General features: G+C 57.0%; 5 protein-coding genes across 5 annotated transcripts; 3 read left to right on the forward strand and 2 right to left on the reverse strand.

Annotated features, from left to right (window-relative positions):
* Positions 1–1,402: 1,402 nt before the first annotated feature.
* On the reverse strand, positions 1,403–2,435 carry C8Q71DRAFT_703094 (uncharacterized protein; the record flags this gene model as incomplete). Its single annotated transcript, XM_047920293.1, has 3 exons — positions 1,403–1,672; positions 1,732–2,057; positions 2,114–2,435. 3 exons carry the CDS (start codon positions 2,433–2,435, stop codon positions 1,403–1,405), a joined length of 918 nt encoding a protein of 305 aa, XP_047781373.1.
* A 5,067-nt stretch (positions 2,436–7,502) lies between these two features.
* On the forward strand, positions 7,503–8,474 carry C8Q71DRAFT_855043 (uncharacterized protein; the record flags this gene model as incomplete). The annotated part of the gene is made up of 5 exons (XM_047927136.1): positions 7,503–7,577; positions 7,607–7,813; positions 7,872–7,990; positions 8,041–8,219; positions 8,251–8,474. 5 exons carry the CDS (start codon positions 7,503–7,505, stop codon positions 8,472–8,474), a joined length of 804 nt encoding a protein of 267 aa, XP_047781374.1.
* A 2,478-nt stretch (positions 8,475–10,952) lies between these two features.
* Positions 10,953–13,308, forward strand: C8Q71DRAFT_721574 (general amino acid permease 1; the record flags this gene model as incomplete). Its single annotated transcript, XM_047921462.1, has 9 exons — positions 10,953–11,138; positions 11,187–11,404; positions 11,435–11,518; positions 11,749–11,833; positions 11,889–12,000; positions 12,065–12,147; positions 12,204–12,772; positions 12,826–13,159; positions 13,225–13,308. 9 exons carry the CDS (start codon positions 10,953–10,955, stop codon positions 13,306–13,308), a joined length of 1,755 nt encoding a protein of 584 aa, XP_047781375.1.
* A 581-nt stretch (positions 13,309–13,889) lies between these two features.
* C8Q71DRAFT_460891 (uncharacterized protein) lies at positions 13,890–17,060 on the forward strand. The gene is made up of 6 exons (XM_047918681.1): positions 13,890–14,055; positions 14,111–14,475; positions 14,527–15,034; positions 15,087–15,184; positions 15,241–15,412; positions 15,470–17,060. The coding sequence occupies exons 1-6, from the start codon at positions 13,975–13,977 to the stop codon at positions 17,036–17,038; spliced, it is 2,793 nt and encodes a 930-aa protein (XP_047781376.1). The 5' UTR covers positions 13,890–13,974; the 3' UTR covers positions 17,039–17,060.
* Positions 17,060–18,913, reverse strand: C8Q71DRAFT_460888 (WD40-repeat-containing domain protein). The gene is made up of 6 exons (XM_047918680.1): positions 18,781–18,913; positions 18,219–18,729; positions 17,913–18,161; positions 17,783–17,862; positions 17,535–17,725; positions 17,060–17,478 (listed from the first exon to the last, which is right to left on the reverse strand). The coding sequence occupies exons 2-6, from the start codon at positions 18,706–18,708 to the stop codon at positions 17,082–17,084; spliced, it is 1,407 nt and encodes a 468-aa protein (XP_047781377.1). The 5' UTR covers positions 18,709–18,729; positions 18,781–18,913; the 3' UTR covers positions 17,060–17,081.
* Positions 18,914–19,014: the final 101 nt, after the last annotated feature.

Consider the following 19,014-nt stretch of genomic DNA (forward strand, 5'->3'; position numbering starts at 1 on the left):
ATAAAATGAGCAGTAAGCACTCATGAGTCATGACTTGTAGGCTGGCTGTACGTCGACCTGCGGCCCGCTTGCATGACGTTCTGGCGGTGACAGTCGTTGCGGAACCGTGTGTACTTTGCTCGACAAACCTGTGTGGAGCCTCAGTTTGCCCTAGGAATCCTGGACAAGACGACCTACCTGTCAAACATCTGTCCTAGGGAGAGACAAGTACCTCAGACACATGAGAGCAAGCCAATTCTTGGTGTCGTCTGCATTGGTGTTGTTGCGGTCAGAGGGGGGTGTATGACAACTTTCCTTCTCACCATTGACAGTAAGTTAGCAGGCTGCGCGTTTTGACTGCGAGAACGCGCTGGCAGCGGCACAAACAGCCGCTGTGCGCCGTCCGACGTCGGATGATATGCGACCAGCTGCCGGGGTCAGTACATTCCGGCTTCTTGGCTGTCGTACCAGCCAGCCCTATCTAGAGAAAATGTCTGGATGCTGACTGGAACTAGCAGGCTGGTGGTATCAAGCTCCGGTGACATGTGTGTAGTACCGAGGGCTGATTCAACGTTCCAGGCTTCCCTGGAGTCTACCCTGGTCGTCGTTCCACGACGGCGAGCTCAACACTGGCTCGCTACGACCCTGAGAGGGTCCAGTCATACCGACACACCCCTCGGACCTCGAAAGCGAGGGGCACGCAGGCGGACGAGGTTCGCGGAAGCACCTGTCGAGCTCGCTCGTTTGAGATAGCGATGCAATATACGCATCGACCGCCACTGCAGCCGGGTGCCCGATCGCTAAGGTTGCGTAAGAAACTCGAGCACTGTAACTTACCGGTAGGTAAGTAACTGCCGGCGCGGTGTGCGTTTCTTACCAGTGTTTCTTACCGTAACAAACAGAGTCACGTGACGAGCTTGCGCTTCGCGTTCGGAGCCATCCGACTCGATGTTGTCGTCCATTGTGCGTCGCTCGTCAGGATTTTGCGTCTCGCGCACTGTACTCTCATTGCGAGCAAGCAACTACTATGTTTCCGAATGGCTGTAATGTATCTACATGTCGAAATCGAAGACCCATTCCACCTCGCCATCGGTATCTGCTCCATCCAACTCCTGGGCCAACTTGTCAGTTGCGGCTTCCTTCTTGCCATCGGACGCAGCAGATCGGTCCGGCGCGTCGCTGGAGAGCAAATCATGCAGCACCACCGACTCGAGATTGATATACTCTTCAATCTGGAAGATCGCCGCGGCGCCGCAATGCTCGACGCTCTCATCGAGCCAAGCCGGGGAATCACCACTCGAGTCATCGATGTCGTCGTCGTCACCGTCCGGCTCTATCGCAGGTAATTTGGCCTGTATGCCCTGTTCCGTACGTTGGTGCTTACTGTTCTTACGCAGTGATGTGTCCTCTCGTAAGGTGCTGTTCAGCTCGTAGAATCTCTTCGCTGAGACAGGAGAAACTGTGGCGCGTGGCTACAGAAGGCTCTACGGTAAGCATAGTACTCCGGATATTCACTGCAATGACTGTCCAATACCTTCTGTGTATGATAGAACTGCTGTATCTGGGCCTGCGAAACCATTGCCTGCATCGACATGCGGTTGCGCACAGGACTGTTGAGCCGAGTGAAGATCGACGCGGTACGTTCGTCTGGCATCGAGTTTGTCATAACTGAGTAGATCTTGATGGCGAGGGCCTGTGAGGCGAATTTCAGCAGGTGAATATGTGGCCGACCATTGGTACAACAAGACATACTGCAAGGATATCGGCGTGTGGAGACTCTCGGTGCGCCTCCCACCACTCAAGAACAGTTTGGCCCTGTTTGTGCGGGGCTGAGAATGGATGGTCGTCCTGTGCGTATGCCATGAGTTGACTGAAAAAACGCTTCTTGACAGCCCGCTTCTCTTCTTCAGGTACATGCAGTAGCGGATGATCACCGTGTTCAACTTCGGCACCAAGCAGCACTACAAGGTACTTCCCTACACGTTTGAAGATGCGTAGATGCTTGATACGGGCTCCTGGATCAGATTTCGCCGGAGGATCGCTAACGGGCTCTTTGAAGAGGTCGGACTTGAGGTACACTTCGGTGGAATGTGTGAGTAATCAGTCTGATAGTGCTCTGTAGATGCCCACTGACCAGGATCTAGGTATACCGCGGCGAGATGCACATCGGTGGGTCCGTCCTCGAACATCTCCGACCATCGAGTATTGAAGATCGCGCGTACCTCGCTCTTCACGCTGTCGGGGATCCCCGATGCTCTCTGGCTGAGGACAGTCTTCAAATCCGAAGCAATTCCGCACCAGTACAAGAATACGTCAGCGAGTGTGCATTGCGCGGACTCGAGGCAAACAATCGTCTTTGCATACGGTAAGCTGACGCTCAGTAGTTGGTTCAGCTGCGTCTCAAACGTCAAAGTTGACGCCGAGTCACGCAGAAAGCACTCGTTTGTCTCCTGCATGCCAAAAGCAGTATGTGAGACAGGGATGAATGACGGCAAAGGTATGATAGACAGCTACTGACCTCCACTTTGATCTTACCACTCGAACAGCCCTCCCGCAGTGCGGGAAGACACCGCCGCATCGCAACAGCCGCACGCACGATCATGGCGAAGCGGGTTTTACCGATCTTCTCAAGACCGCGCGGTATGTCAAGATTGTCACGAATGGCGGCAAGCTCTTCAAACGCTTGGTCCGACTTCGAGAAAAATTTAAGCGTGCGTCGTAGAACTGATATGACCTCCTTGAAAAAGGGCAGATTACTGGTGTTCTTCACTGGCAGGTTCGTGTGGTGGACAGGATCGGGGATATTCATAACCGTCGGGATTGTGGCGCAGAGAAGCCGCCGACAGGCCTTGGTGTTCCCAGTGCTGTCTGACGACGCGGCACTGAAGCGCCCTCGGCCAATTGTGTCGACAACCTGCTCCACGTTTAGGATCAACCTTGTAAATTAGTGCACAATAGTGGCTTCATTCGCACCTTGAGAACTCCGTGTGCTAACCATTTAGCTTGATGGCGCACACCGCTCCCCGATATGACGTCAACAAGGTACGACTGGCGATCTGGAGCTGCCGTTGTGACGTGAACGGTGTAATATGACTGGTGACGTTTGTTCGCACCACCGTCGTATGTGACGGTTAGGTTACTCTGCATGCGGAGAAGCTCGATTTGAAGCTGACGTATGTGTTCCGCTTCCTGCGGTATCTGGGTCTCCTCCAGTGTACTTCGAGACACAGGTGAGTAATTGGGATTTGCGATCTTCCAGAGCTCCTTCCACCACACGGATTCAACCACAGACGGGGGAAGGCCATTGCAGCATACGAGTTTGAGAACAACGGGATCAAGCTGTGCCTTCAGCCAGGCGCGTGTTATCTTCCCAGCAACGACGTTGAGTGTAAGCTGATGTTTTGGTTTGGCAGATGCGGCGTCTGTACTACGTGCACTGATGGGCTGGGATGCGGAGAACACAGAGGACGCGGCGGTGGCCAGGGTTGGTGGTTGCTCTGTGCTGCTGTCTGGAGCTACTGCCTGACCGAGCTCAGCCACGGCACGGGCATACCGGGCACTCGGTGCGTTATGACTGCTCGCCTTGTGCGCCTCAGCTCGCCGTTTTGATGACAGAAACTGGCAGCGACTGGCATGAGAAAGGACACGCGCCATTGTTCGACCTTGCCATCTGTGCGTGCAGTTCTTTCCTGCGCAGCTGTAGCGGCTCTTGCCGTTCACCGGCGGGAGCGGGCGAGTGAGCCGGTCAAGGAGCAGTTTGCGAGGACGTCCTGTCTTAGCTGCTGCAGGGCCTCCCGTGTTTGTTGCGTCACTGTCCGAACTTGATGATATGTCCGAGCTCAGGACATCATCAGGGTTCGGTGCAAACGTTCGCTGATATTATGGATAATCACTTGTCAGTACGTCATTGAATGACAGATAGGAGCCCTGAATACCTCCGTGGGCCGTGGCGGCTTCTGCTTCTTGGCCTTGCGCTGGCGTTTGGCCGGCCGCTTCCGCAGTCTGTCTGCCCCCTTCCCCAGCAAAAGCCGATCCTGCCACTGATTGAACGCTGAGTCCTCGTCATGCTCTCGCCTGCCTAACACATTCTCCGAGTCTTGCGTCTCTGCTGACCTTGCCTTTGCAGTCCCCTCGACTCGAATCCGCTTCTTGGTAGCTGCCTTTTGCGGCAACTTAGACGGCGCTGCTGGTTGACTCGGACAGATCGCCGTGTTGACCGGCGCGCCAAAAACATCAACACTGGTAGTAGGATCGGCATCTCCGACGGTTTGTTGATTGCCAAGGATATCGTAGTCTGTCACGTCTGGCAGCGGTATAGATGGTTCGATTGGCTGACACGCAAGGTACGTCAGTCTCATGGAAGACATAGAAGCATTCAGATACTTACGAGATGTTGCAGATAGTCCCAGATGCGATGCAGGAGGTCCATGCGAGCGCCGTCAACAGCATCAGGCGCAATCAACGGATGCCGTTCGGGGAAGTAACGGTGGGCAATAGCATTTGGGGCGCATATCCCACACGAGAAGGTGTCGCCAACAGCTTGTTGCGTGCAGGGAAGGGATGTGACGGTGAGCCGCTCTTTGGCGTATGGGGTCAGCCACCAATCTAGAAGATGGTGCACTTCTGACGACATGCTCTGCGCCATCGAGTCGGCATAAAGGATCTGCCCTTCCTCGAAGTCGACTACCACGGAGACCCAATGAGCTCCGTTCAGGTTGAAGATGATGCCGATCGAGTGGAGTTCGCCGTTAGCGAGGCGTTCTCCGAACGCGAGCATCCACGGAGGAAGGACATCGCATGGCGGTGGCATAGGTACACCATCACTACATGCCTTCTCCATCGCATGGGCATACTTTTGCTGGAGCAGCTGCGTCCAGTACGTGTCCCAGATGACGTGTTTGCTACAGAGGTCCTTGTTGGCCTCAATATCGGTGCGCAGGATCTCACAGACCATGTTGATATGATCTGAAGATAGCCACTCTTGCGACAGGAATATAGCGAGCTCGGTCGTGTCTGGTCTACCATCAAGCCCTAGGATGCGACCCGAGTAAGGGATCCGGGTCAAGAGGAGCCGCGTTGAGGACACGTTTGGCTGCCGGCAGCTAGCCAACCATGCTTCTGCCTTCGTCCAGGTTGTGTACGTCTGTTGTCTATGGTGTACTCGGCGCCAGATGCTGAGGACATAGAAGGGCATAGGTGATCCGGCTCCATCATTCGCAGCGTACGACGTCGAATGCAGATGTTGATAGTGGATCGAGAGCTTGCCACTGAGCCATTCCTGACCTACAGCACGAAACAGCTCGTTGATAAGCTCTATAGGCGGTACAGGAAGCTCCCGCAGGGCACGGAATGTCGGTAGGCATGGGGGGTCTTCAGAGAAGAAGTCTCTGACAGCAACAGTTGCGCCGTCGTTGGCTCCCGGTGAGAGTGTTGGTATTTGTGGGGTTGCAAGGAATGTAAGAACCGAAGCTGACGGCGAGGCGAACAGGGCAGTGTCGACGACCGATGGGACAGCAAGGGCATCACGGAGTGCACAGTGGACATAACGTGGGGCGTTTGCGAAGTCCTTCCCCTTCCGTATCCCATCAGGTTTTCGTGCAATTCCTCTGACAGGCCCTGTCAGGGGCTTCATAAGCGCTCAGGACACTTCAGATCGCGTCAGAACGGTTCATTTGGCCAGTCCTCAAGGTGTCGAATTTTCGCAAATTGTTGTTGTCAGATAGAATTCTCAGACATCTTCAGAAAGTCTCAGAGTGATCCAGAGTGGTCAGATAATGTGTCAGACTCTCAGTGACTTCAGATGTCATATGCTCAACAACAATATATTTCCGTCATTATAGACAGCTCTAATGGCATACTACTGTACATACATGGGGAGTGCACAAGAGAACGAACCAACAAACACGTAATGGCACTCCACGGCAACACTCACACTAAGCTCGCGCCCACTACTACCCGGTGGGCCCATGCACGTCAAGACTCTGTTGTCGAGCACTAATCCATGAGCTTACACGTTGCTCGACGCGTGCGGGTCGTCCATCGTGCTCGCGCGTGGGCTCATCGGGCTGACGCGCCGGTGCTTGGCAGCCTGGCTCCTCGAGCTAGAGGCGCGCTCATCTTCAGCGGGCCTACAAGGATTTGGCTGAGGGTCCGTTGGGTGCGAGATCTTGTGCTTCCGGCCTGAAGAACTCGTGCTGGACCTCGGTTCGTTGGAACTAATTGAAGAGCGTGACACCTTGTCGGACGTCACACGGTTAAACCAATTCGTCGGCCTCGAGAGGAACTGCGTGAGCCCATTCAAGGGCGAGACAGAACACAGCAATGTTCCCGGAGACGCGGAACCCGTGCCAGGGAAGACGACCTCAGGCGGGCTAAGGGAGTTGGAGGATGCGCCGCGGGGCCATGAGTGTCGTAGCAAAACGAGGGTAATTGATTAAAATGCTAAGCCCCGGTAAGGTATACGTCCTGTGATTGATATTAGTGGATGGGGTTGTGGGCGCTGCGCAGCGATGTCGCGTACGCACCTGTCGCGTAGGGTTCTCCAGCCATACCCCAGGTCTTGTACAATGAGTAGACAGTAGGTAGAGAGGCGAGATGAACGAAGCCGTCGGCGTCGACGTTAGAGGGAGACCTGCGCGCGCTGGCATTCGTTTGACTGCGTTCGCCAGGCAAGGTCGCAAGACGACAAGAGCTGTAGTACTCACCTGATCACTTTGCCTTCTACCCACATTTTTCCTTCCTTCGCGACCATCCTTCGCCCCCCTCCCCCGTCACAGTTGCGCGTCGCTTGGAGCCCGTTGCAGCTGCTGGGCCACGCAATCGTGGGGCGCGTGGCCGGTTGATTCACATGCCGACGTCTCTTGCGGACGGACTTGCACATATGTGATCGAGGTAGGTAGAAGCGAAGCGAAGGGGGTGCCGAGGCCAAAGATGGAGGTGTGGTGAAGTGCAGCGAGAGGACGGTAGCAAGCGCGCGTCACTGACGTGTCGCAGTGGCTGAGGCGCTTAGCACTTCAGCTGCGCCTGCGAGTCGTGCTCTCCTCCTCCACATCGACATTCACGTACCCAAGCACCTTCCCGCTCGCTCGCGCGGACATCCACCCGTCATCTGGTCACCCACCCTGCCATTGACTGACCCGCGTTTTCGACCTATCCTGCGCTGCTTGGGCCCTCGCCGGCACGACCCTCTGACGTGGCAGAGCTCTGCTGCTCAACCTCGACTTCCACCGGACGTTCCGCCCGCGCGTGGATGAGCCCGCACGGACGTCTTCGTCGACCGCCTCCTCAGCCTATGTTACACCTTATAACCCTGACATACCATGACGACGGACGACTGGCGCGCGTGGCCACGGGTTTGGATCGAGCGAGAACAGAGAGTGGGGACGGGATAACGCAAACAGGACGTCGAGAGGATGCACGAGATAAAGTGCGTGTACCCTATGATGCTGATACACCGCCTGAGCCCGCCCTCCAACCTCTGCCTGAACAGTTGCAGCCGCACCCCTCACACGTTCGTGCTGTCAATGCGCCCCGGCTGGACAGTCCGCCGCGCAGATTTCGCCGTCGTGCTGGCTGGGGCACGAGTGCAAGACCACCGGGTAAGTGCGCTCTTCACCTCGACGGGAAGTGTGTTCGCTTCATCGGTATCGAACATTATCGCGGCATTGTCGTCAGTCGGTCTGAATGGCGCGCCAACGGGCGCACAGAAGTCACGGAATCGCATACTCTTGTGATCCTTGCGAAGATCGTGAACGATCCTGCTCACGCTCCATCAGCGGTCGGGATCCCCGTCGAGAACTCCGCAGATGAGACCATGCTGATCAACGTGCTGGAGGTGCGAGAACAGCAGATTTTCGAGCTCGCGGCAGAATGGACTCAACGGCAGAGACAAGGAGGCGGTCCACCGCAAGGTCGAGGAGCTCAATTGGAAGAAGGTCCTCTTGCACGGTGTTGGCGGCTGGGCCGGGAGGTATTCCACGCCCGGCAAGAAGTTCGACGGGGGCTTCTTCCTGTAGGTAGACCGCAACACCCATTGCACTACTCTCACTGACTGGTCTACAGCCTCCGCCTCGTCACCTCCGTGTTGTTCTTACATTCCTACGTCCCGAACCTCTCCCCCACTTCCATCTCGATTCTCCTGCGCGCGTACTTCAGCACCTCCCTCGCACTGTACATCGCGCGCGGCCGCCCCGCCCTCCGCATCCGCAACTTCTACGCATCTGCTGCCAACCCACCCGCACGTGCCCGGCCCCGCGCCCACACCACACAAAGACGCGCTCTCCGCGGAGCCGACGACGAGCGCATGGTTCCAGATCCTGCAGCGCACACTCGCGCACAACGACGACTACCTCGCGAAGCTCCAGCGTTCCCTAGCGCACTTCGCCAGCCTCTACGGCGCGACGCCGGCGGGTCTCGCTGACGCGACCAACGAGGATCGCGACCCTCGCGTCCGCACTCAACGCGAGGATGGAGAAGACCTCGGCGACGCGTCGTGAGAGCAACGAGGCCGTCGCAATTCCGGGTCCCAAGGGTAAGGAGATTTTTCGGAGGCCTCTACGCCTACTCAGGCACTTCCCTCGAGTGCAGCAGCGTCCAGAACGTCTCCGGCGCGCCGCGCACCTCGCGCCATAAGCGCGGATGTGGTCAGTTCCGCGCCCCTATCCCGCTCGAGGATAACTCTGCGCACGGGCCCCACCTACATGTGCTCTGACGGGTAGACGTACATTATGATATGTAGTAGTCTTAATACATTGCGTTTGTGCCAATTAATCTGCAGGAGGGGTTTCCTGATGAAATTTGTGATATCTGCTTTCTGACGTACTGTGCTACCTGATACTTTCTGGCACTATCTGAAACCAACTGGTGGGTTGTAATATCTGGAGTGCCCTGACAGGCTCTGACGCTCTGAAGGCCGGCTCTCAGACGTACATACCGTCAGAGATTGCACAGTTTCCTGATGCCAACCGAAGCTGACGGCGAGGCGAACAGGGCAGTGTCGACGACCGATGGGACAGCAAGGGCATCACGGAGTGCACAGTGGACATAACGTGGGGCGTTTGCGAAGTCCTTCCCCTTCCGTATCCATTCGCTCGATACAAAGACACCAGCATCAGATTTTGACTTAGTAGCCATGAGGTATGGAGACTTCGGGCTTGTGAGGACCGATGTAGCAGCAAGACGGTGGGCCGTGGGCTCAACAGTGACTTGTCGCGCTAGTGCTACTAGTGTAACTACAGTTGTTGCTTACTAACTCGACTTCAATTGATGTGTGTGCTGCACATGGCGACGGTCTCATAATACCAGGAGTGGCGGCTATGCCGGCTATTAGCAGTGAGGTTTACCATGTGTACATATGAGTACTGTCACAGATGTATACTACATTGCATGGGGAGGGATATGTTCGCAATTTTTGTACATTGGCCGACGTCTTGGCTGCCCGATTCAGCCCTCGGCCTCAGATTCGAGATCACGCAAGTCCCGAACCGTAAGGCCCGAGGGTACCGGCCACAGCTGCACGTGACTTTCTTTTCTACCTTTTCTTACATGCCCACCTCACGGTCCAGTATTTTACCGGTATTTTACGCGTTAATTACATGTAAAAAAGGTGCTTGTTTTTTACAGGCCCCTTTTACACGCAACCCTACCGGCGCGCCGCAGTGGTCGTGCGCCACGCTGGATGTCGTGTCGGAGCACAGCGTGGATGCGAGGGGTGGTCAGGAGGGCTGCTTTGGTGCGCCGCCGTGTACGCGCTGCCAACTTATCACACGGAGTCCGGGGCCACTGCTTGGCCACTGCAGCGTCAACGCGAGATTCGAAATCCACTGATACGGTGTGCAACTGTATCCCCAATCCGTATAGCCAGTATGGTGCGCATGACAGGCGTGTTCCTGCCCAGGGGTCTGCATTGAATGAAGTAGTCGATCCGCGTCGTCCTTGCGAGGAACATCGCGTAAATGGGCACCACTACCCAAGGGACGCACGGCATATGCTTCTGCCATGACGACTCGTGTGTCGGGCGTTGTGGTGCCCGACCGCACCCGCGCGCCACTGCCCAGGACGCGGTCGCGATGGTGGCGCAGTGCGCCGCTCTTACCAGCTGTCGACGCAGAGCGACTGCGACATTCCGACAGAGCCTGCACGGGGCCCATCACTTGGTGGAAATGAACTGCGCGGTCCTGGACAGTTCATTTTCACTGATGATGGCCCCGTACGAGTGGGTACACTCGGGAAGAGGGCGGCGGGGCGCTTAGATAAGGGAGAGTCGGTCGCTCCGACCGATTTTGTCTGGGACAGGTGGGACACTGCGCTGGCGTCATACCGGTCGCTGAGCATGTGGCGGCGTCCCGAGTGGCCCGTGACAGAGGTGGGAGGCCCTCGGTGGCCTGCAGCGTCGCTGCTCGCGACCGCGTCGACGGTGCTGTGGTGACCGCGGTGGTCGCGCGAGCAGCCCGGTGGTGATGCATTGATGTACACTGTCGCGGGAGATTGGAGGCGGTGGCTGGTGGGGCACGCGAGGAGTGATCGAGGTGATCTTGCAGCCCGAGTGTTCCTGGTGAGATCAATTTGAGTTGAGATCTCGCTGGCCCGCTGGGCCCGCTGAGGCCCGCTGAGTTTTTGTGCCGTAAGCCGGACGCCTGCAATTTTACCCGGACGCCATCAGTGGTTCGGCCTATGCGCACCCGTCCGACGTACTCTGCTGCCCAAAATCGAGGAATTTCTCGCTGGGACTGGGCGACGTAGGCGAGGGCGGGGCGGGGGCACAGCCGTGTCGGAGGGGCGTCGCCAATCAAAATAGGCAGCTGGTATCGGTGGCGTCGCTTAGGTGGCTTATCGCCCACTACGCCCCGGCGCCCATATGACAGACTGGCCTCCCCGCGCGAGAATTTACTTATAGGTGGGAAGCACAGGCCCCGCTCCCGCCTAGTGCTTCTTTGTTCCTCACGCCCCCCTCACGCCCGCCGTCCATCCCCACCATGGACCAGAACGACTACGGCGCCCAGTATGCCGCCAAGACTGGCGACGAAAAGACCGAGGGCTCCTCCCTCGAGAAGGGCACCCAGGAGCTCGCCGTCCAGGACGACCAGGCCTACCATTTCGACCCCGCAGACCTCGACCAGGTCCAGCGGCGGCTCAAGCAGCGCCATGTCCAGATGATTGCCGTACGCACTCATTTCCTCCCGCACACGCCTCCTCCTCATGTCCTCTAGATCGCTGGTACACTGGGAACAGGTCTGTTCCTGGGTTCCGGTGCGGCCCTGCGCGAGGGCGGGCCATTAGGTGCCCTCATCGGCTACGCGCTCGTTGGTACCGTCGGCTACGCGACCCTCTGTTCGCTCGGTGAGATGACCGCGTTCGCACCCATCTCCGGCTCGTTTCCCCATTACGCTGCACGCTGGGCCGACCCCGCTCTTGGCTTCGCACTTGGGTGAGTCCCATGACAGTCTGGGTTTGACAGCTGCCATGCCTACCGCGCATGCATCCACTGCTGGGCGTCCACCGGAAAGAGGGCACTCGCGCTGCTGTCGCGCTGTCCTCCAGTGTACGCTGCGAGAGCCGTGTCCTCTCAGCCCCCGTGGTGTACGGACACACGGACACAAGAAACATCGGTCATTTGCCGTCGCCACATCCACCAGCGCGTTTTGCAAGAAAACGCCTTATCAGTTTTGGATTAGCTAGCAGTGGATTCTCTGCGCTGATGGCCACGGCAGCTGTCAAAGATTGAGAAGTTGGTAGGAACAACGCAGCTCACCATGCTCCGGTCCCCCACAGATGGAATTACTTCTACACCAGCGCCATTTCCACGCCCGTCGAAATTAGCGCTGCGGTCGTTTTGCTCACCTTCTGGGACGCCGACGTAGGTGCTTCCGTCCCCTGGTTCCTTGCGGCTGTGCTGAGCGCGCCTCCCACAGACTGGCCACGCCGCGGCGTACACCGCAGCTATCACCTTCGGCGTGTGCGCGATTAATATTTTCGGCGTCCGGTGGTTCGGTGAAGCAGAATTCTGCTTCTCGATTATTAAAAGTGCGTCGACACCGCAACCGCGTTTGGCGATCTCCAACCAATGCTGTTTTGTTGACTCTGCCAGTTTTCTTGATTACACTGCTGATCATCACTGGTCTTGTCGTTGACCTTGGTGGAGGACCTGACCATGACCGGATTGGCTTCCGCGTATGTGCAGTATCTCAATGAACACCACGACAGCTTCACTGACGTGCTCTGGATAGTACTGGAAGGAACCCGGCCCCATCGCGAGTGCAGGTCTCGAGCCGAAGCACATTGGCCTCGACCGGCTCCTCGCGCTCATCTCCGTCATCGTGCAGGCCGCCTTCTCCTTCCAGGGCATGGAGCTCGTCGCCATTGCCGCGTCCGAGACGCAGTCGCCCCGGCGGAATATCGCGAAGGCGGTGCGCCGCGTGTTCTGGCGTATCCTCGTCTTCTACATCCTCGGCATCCTCATCACGGGCATGCTCGTCCCGTTCAACGACCCGGACCTCCTCCAGAGCTCGGGCACCGCCGCGGAGTCGCCGTACGTCATCGCGTTCACCCGTGCGGGCATCAAGGTCCTCCCCGCTTTTATCAACGCGTGTGTTTTTACGTCGGCGTTCTCGGCGGGCAACTCGTTCTTGTTCTCGGCGAGTCGTATTCTGTACGGTCTCGCGATCCGGGGGCAGGCGCCGAGGATCCTGGGGTACTGCACGAAGAAGGGTCTCCCGATCGCTGCTATCCTTGTTTCTGCTGCCTTTGCGTGGCTCAGCTTCATGAACGTCTCCAGCGGTGCCGAGACGGTCTTCAAGTGAGTATTCCATGGTTTCCTGCGAGAGCAAATCGCTAACTCGCCCTGCACAGCTGGTTCGTCAACCTCTCGACGACGGCCGGATTCTTCTCCTGGGGCGCGATATGCGTGACGTACCTGCGGTTCTACAAGGGCCTCAAGGTGCAGGGCATCGACCGGACGAAGTTCAGCTACTACAGCAACCTGCAGCCGTACCTCGCGTGGTGGGCGATCGGCTGGCTCATTTTCTTCATCCTCATCAACGGCTTCGCCGTCTTCTGGGTCTGGAACACGGACAGCTTCATCACCGCGTACATCAACATCCCGATCTTCGCTGTCCTCTATGTGTTCTGGAAGGTCTTCAAGCGCACCCGTTCGTGGCGCCCGGATGAGATGGACTTTGTCACCGTGCGTTCTTGCTGCGTCTCTTTTGCCTCGGAATTTTGGTGCTAACGATGCGGTGCGCTTGATAGGCCATCCCGACCGTCGAGGAGACAGAACTGCCCGAGGTGCCTTCCACGACCTTCTGGGGCAAGATCGGCGACGTCATCTTCTGAGCGACCCCCCGCCCTCTGCTTTTATGCCCGACCCCCGAACCCTCATTACCCCCCTCACCCACCCTCCTCACCTCGCATACTCGTGTACGTATCCTGGGCAGATGCCCACCCACGCTGTCATATCGCAGTCCGCCCGCTCCTATCTATATAATTATCGGTTGTGTGTGCTGTGTGGTGGCCGCCCGCGCGTGCGCCCCGGGTTGTACGGCTTGTGATGATGTCCTACGAGACGCTATATATGATACCTCTGCGTAGATACTTACTGTCCACTATTAGTGTACTTACAGAACTGAATCCATACTATCAAACCATTGTCTTGGGAAGTGTGTCCTAAGCGAGGACGAGCGTGTTCGTCTGTCTTGCTATGGCTTGCACTTCGGATTGCAGTGACGACCCCTGTTCAAGCGACGAGGGTGGTTCGGGATCAGGCAAAATTGAGTTGATTGAGGCCTAACTTATGTATCACTGGGATCGGGCCGGGCCGCGTACGCCGTGGCCCGTAGTATGTCCTGGATCTCGATGAATCACGTGCATACCGAATGCGGATATTCTACTCACCTTCGTCACCGGCATCGTGAGCCCACCACTGAGCCTGCGAGGAGGCCTTCTCACTTTCACTCGACCTCCCTTGCTCCCGAACACTCATATAGAGCTGGAACCACTAACATGACGAGTAGGCTAAAGCGAAAGCTCAACGACCTCGGGGTCGACCCATCCAGCTCCAAGGCGAACGAGTCCTTCTGTCTGGTGCGTACATCTTACTGCTTCGCCCCTCACCGCGCTCACCGACAAGTGACCACAGATCGGCACACCGCTTCCACCTCTTGAGAAGAGCAAGGACACCGGCGAGTTCGTCCCGCTCTGGAAACAAGAAGTGCGCGATGAGAAGGGCCGGCGGCGGCTGCACGGCGCCTTCACGGGTGGGTTCTCCGCGGGCTACTTCAACTCGGTCGGCTCGAAGGAGGGCTGGGCGCCGTCGACGTTTGTGTCCTCGCGCTCGGACCGCGTGAAGGCGCGCGCGGCGCGCCCGGAGGACTTCATGGACGAGGAGGACCTCGCGGAGCTGCAGGAGGGCCGCAAGCTCGTGGACGAGCATGAGGAGATGGACTTTGGCGGGACGGAGAGGGAGCTGAAGCGCAGGGCGGGTGCGGAGGAGGCCGAGAAGGAGTACGTCGCTGGAATGCTCTTGTGTGGTGGGCCACGCTGACATAGCGATAGTGACATTACTACTGCCCTGGAGGCCTCGCTTGCTCCTGCACCGAAGGACTCTGTTGGTGCTCGTATCCTCAAGAAGATGGGCTGGCGTCTGGGCCAGGGAGTCGGTCCACGATTGACCCACGCCCAGCGGCGCACAGAATTGGGGCCCCGTGCACCGAAGGAAGAAGGCGAGGACGAGGAGGCTCAGAAACATCTGTATCCGAGGAGAGACACAGCTGTTTTGATCGCCCCTCGGAAAGACAACTTTCATGGACTGGGTTACACACCGGGCATGAGGCTCGAGGAAGCTGTCGCACAGGATGAGAAGGCGGGGCCACAGATCGCGGCCGGTTTCGGTCTGGGAGCGCTGAATGATGCGGACGAAGACGACTTAGACGTGTACGACATCGGTAGGGGGACTGCCCGGGGCGGACGGTCAAGGATGGCATATGATGCGATGGACGAGGATGACACGCGAATATCAATGGGTTCCTCCAGCTCGAAACGCGATCAAGGCCGCCAATCACATGTGAGTATGGCGCAGCGAAACATCGTTCAGAATGCTGATGCCATTTGGCAAGAGAGTCGCATCAACCACTGTGACCCAAACGTTCAACGACGGCCGTCCGGTACTGAAAGGTTTCGTGCTCTCGGATAAGCCTGTGGCTGAGGACCGCTGGTGAGCTGTTCACTCATCGCGTGGTTATTCCTATCTAAAGGTGATATTCCTTGTAGGTTCCCCCTTCCGGATGTACCTCCAGGTTGGACACCTAACCCTCGTCGTGTGTGGGACCAGCAAAAGGACAAGGAAAATGCGGAACAAGGAACAGATGGTCAGATCCCTCGAGGCAACGTTGCACCCAAGACGCACGCGGAATGGAAGGACAGCTTCATGTCCGCAGATCAGGTATGCACCTACAATCATGAGGCAGGTGCAGTTATTCAGGAATTGAAATATCTCTAGCGAGGATCTGTGCTGGGCGAGACGCCACTACCATCGCAGCCACGCTCTGTCTTCGACTACATGTCACAGAAAGACCGTGAGCGATTGCAGAACATCAAGAACGCTGCCCTGGATGCCCCGACCACTCCTTCCCCTGCTCCACCACCACCTCCTCCGCTCCATGTGCCCGGTCAGATCGAGGTACCCACACTACATCCCTCCATCGCTAAGGCTGCTTTGTCTGGCTTCAAACCCTTCACCGCGGATCCCGTCAAACAGTCACGATACACCGCTTTCTTGAATTATCAGGCAGATCGAGAAAGCCTCGATGGTCCCTCCGGGTTGGGCATCGGCCCAATGCCAGGGCAAAGCGCTGAGGAGTTCAACAAGGAACTTGAAGACTATGCAAAGTCTGCCACAGTGTTCAAGCCACTCTCGGGCGCGATGGCAGGGCGATTCCGCAGCGCCGTAGTCCTCGAGACCGGACCAACAATCGTGGAGGGTCTCCACCAGCCCGTCGCTGCCCCGGAGCCCAGCGCAGAGGAAGAGCAGGAGGAAGAGGACAATGATCCGCTGATTGGCGCGATACGGATGGGCATGTATGGCCCGCTGACGCGTGAAGTCAAGCCATGGCAGCCGGCACGACTACTCTGCAAGCGGTTCGGCGTGAAGGACCCGGAGGTAGACATGACCGGCGAGGCTGGTGCGGCGACCGCAGACTTCGCGATGCCCACGGCTGCTGCGAAGGAAGCGGATGCGGAGATGGCGCAATCGTATGCGGGTGCTGCGCCGGAGTCGAAGTTCGTCAGTGCTGGGGCTATCACGGATGGCTCAGAGACAGCGGCTGGTGGGCGGAGGAATGGGCCTCGTGATCTAGCCAATGTAGGTCTCGGGGAAGACGAGGACCAGGGCAGGGACACGCTCACATATGAGCGTCCGGCGATGGACATCTTCAAAGCAATCTTCGCGAGCGACGACGAGGATAGTGATGAGGAAGACGTTGCAGATGAGGAGGTGAAGCTCGAATCGAATGGTCCCGCTTCTGCACCGACGAACGTGACTGCGGTGACAGAACCAGTCCCATCGCACCTCACTCTTGCAGACTCCGCTACCCCTGCATATCAGCCCAATGTCAACGGTTCTACCGGTGTCGTCGTAGCAGAGAAGGTTGATTTGGCGACGTTCAAGCCTACCTTCGTTCCTCGCGGCGCGCGAGACTCGAGGAAAGAGAAGTCCAAGAACAAAGATAAGAAGGACAAAAAGAAACCCAAAGCTGCTCTTCTGACCTTCGATGTCGACGAGGATGGCTTGGACGCCAACCTCGGTGAATCTCCTTCGAGTAGACCTAAAGCAAAGGACAAAGCGAGAGATGGGGAGCGGAAGAAGAAGAAACGGAAGGAGCGAAAGGAGGAGGACGATGATGATAGCATGTGGGTGGAAGCACCTCCACCGGAGGCCCTGCAAGGCATACCGGCGGAAGCCATACCACCTATGCCGTCGAGACCACCACAGGACGTCGAGATGCGCCTGCCCGCAGAAGAAGCGAACAGAGCGTCGAGGAATCGAAAACGAGCAATAGACTTCATGTAGTGTACGTTTTGGACACCTCGCATTGTATCAGTAGTGTGCACATCTACTCTTCATCGCTACCACTAGCACTCTCGCCCTCGTACTCGCCCTCGATCTCTTGCTCGTCCTCGAAGGCGGCGCCGTCCTGCTGTTGCGCATCCCATTCCTCATCATCGGCCTCGCTTTCATCGGCATCGTGCTCCTTATTCCGTTTGCGCTTGCCGTTCACGGCCGCACCATCCAAAACTTCGCCATCCGCGAGTGCTAGGCATGTCAAGCGAGTGCCCTTCGTGTCGTATTCCGCAACCGGAGATAGTTGGAGCTTCTCTTCCATAGTGGCTGGGAGAGCGGACAGGTCGTAGATGTAGACCTTTCCGTCGGATGATATGGTACTAGCAATTGTGGTAGACGGCTTGCCGGGCGAGGGCAGGGCAATCTTTAGGGTTTCAACTGCTTTTACGCTGTGAACATCTCATGATGAGCGAGTCCGTCATGCATGCATCAGCGAGTTACGAACCGATTACTATGTCCGATCATTTCGGCGATAATTGACGGTGTTGTCTCTGGGTCGGACGGAAGATCGTATATCGAGACCTTTTTATCTTCTGCCGCGACAAGCAGAACTTCGCCCTCGCCGTTCACTCGCTTACAGAATTTGACATCGTGCAGTCGCGAAGGATGATGGATGATGTGTCGCAGCTTCATGTCCTGTCGTGCACTGTTAGCTTGCAGGATTCGACAATACGACAATACGAGATGGCCTACGGTCGTGTAGATGTCGATCGTCGATTGCGAGAGTACAACAAACTGTGAGCCGTCAGTTGACCACCGAACGACTTCTCCTTCTGGCGTAGCCTGTCAGACTCTGGGTTCACACCGATGTGTGCATACTCACCTTTCCCGAGCTTCGTACTCGCCGAGCCCTTTCCTCGCATGAGGTCCCACATGCGCAGTGTTCTATCTTTTCCGACGCTCAAAGCCACCTTGCCTGAGGGGTGAACGGCGACAGAGTTGACACGCCCCTTGTGACCTTTCAGTGACCGTAGAACACCCCAGTCGCGTGCATGGAAGAGACATAGCGTGCCGTCTTCCGAGGCGGATAGTAGATGTGACCGAGAAGGGAATTCCAGATGCGTGATTGACCCTGTGAACACATTCAGTACTTTCAGCGACCGTCAGATGGGATGCAGGGGAGACGTACCCTCATGGTGCATGAGCCCGCCGACCTCCTTCTGTCTCCGCAAGTCCCAGACCTTGACGATCTCGTCCCCGCTGCCTGTCGCCAGCCATTTTCCTCCCTGCGGTGAAGCAGCTACTGCGCGAACGGAGGAAATGTGTGCCGGGAAAATGAAGATGGGTTTCAGTTGGAAGCTAGAGCCCTCGGCAGATGTCGACCCTTCCAATCCGTACAGAAGTTTTTCGTACGAGCCGACAACAACCTTGAAGGTCCTCGGCAGTGATCCTGAAGAAGGCCCTGCCTCTGAGCGCACAGCGCTTTTCGCCTTATAAGCCTTCAGGAGGGGTGCTTGAGTCGAAGCGCGCTCCTTGCCTTTCGCTGAAACGGTGGCAGGAGCTGGTTTTGAGGTAGGTTTCGCAGCTTCTTTCACCTGAAGTGTCTTGTGGCCCAAGACCTTGACAGATTTTGCCTCTTTTGCGCTGACTTTGATTTTCTTATGGACAGATGGAGCCATGGCCCAGGGCGACTATGATCGCTGGTACGTGCGTTAGTTCAGGACAGTACTGCAGTACTCAAGCCAACTTACTAGATGCTAGATGAAAGAAGGAGAAACTTTGGGTAGACCACTTCGCAGCACAAGGGGGTTGTTTTGAAATGAAGTGAAGCTTCAGACACGGGGACTTCGCCTCGATCGCTACAGTGCATATTTTCCAGGAAAGGAAGGCGACCTATGGATGTTTGCGCATGTTAGGATCCGAAGCTCTAGGTCAACAACGCCAAATAGATCCTACGAACTGCGCCGGCGCTCATATGGCGGTCG

Source organism: Rhodofomes roseus (assembly GCF_022264815.1).
Source record: "Rhodofomes roseus strain CIRM-BRFM 1785 chromosome Unknown C8Q71scaffold_5, whole genome shotgun sequence".
Lineage (NCBI taxonomy): Eukaryota > Fungi > Basidiomycota > Agaricomycetes > Polyporales > Fomitopsidaceae > Rhodofomes > Rhodofomes roseus.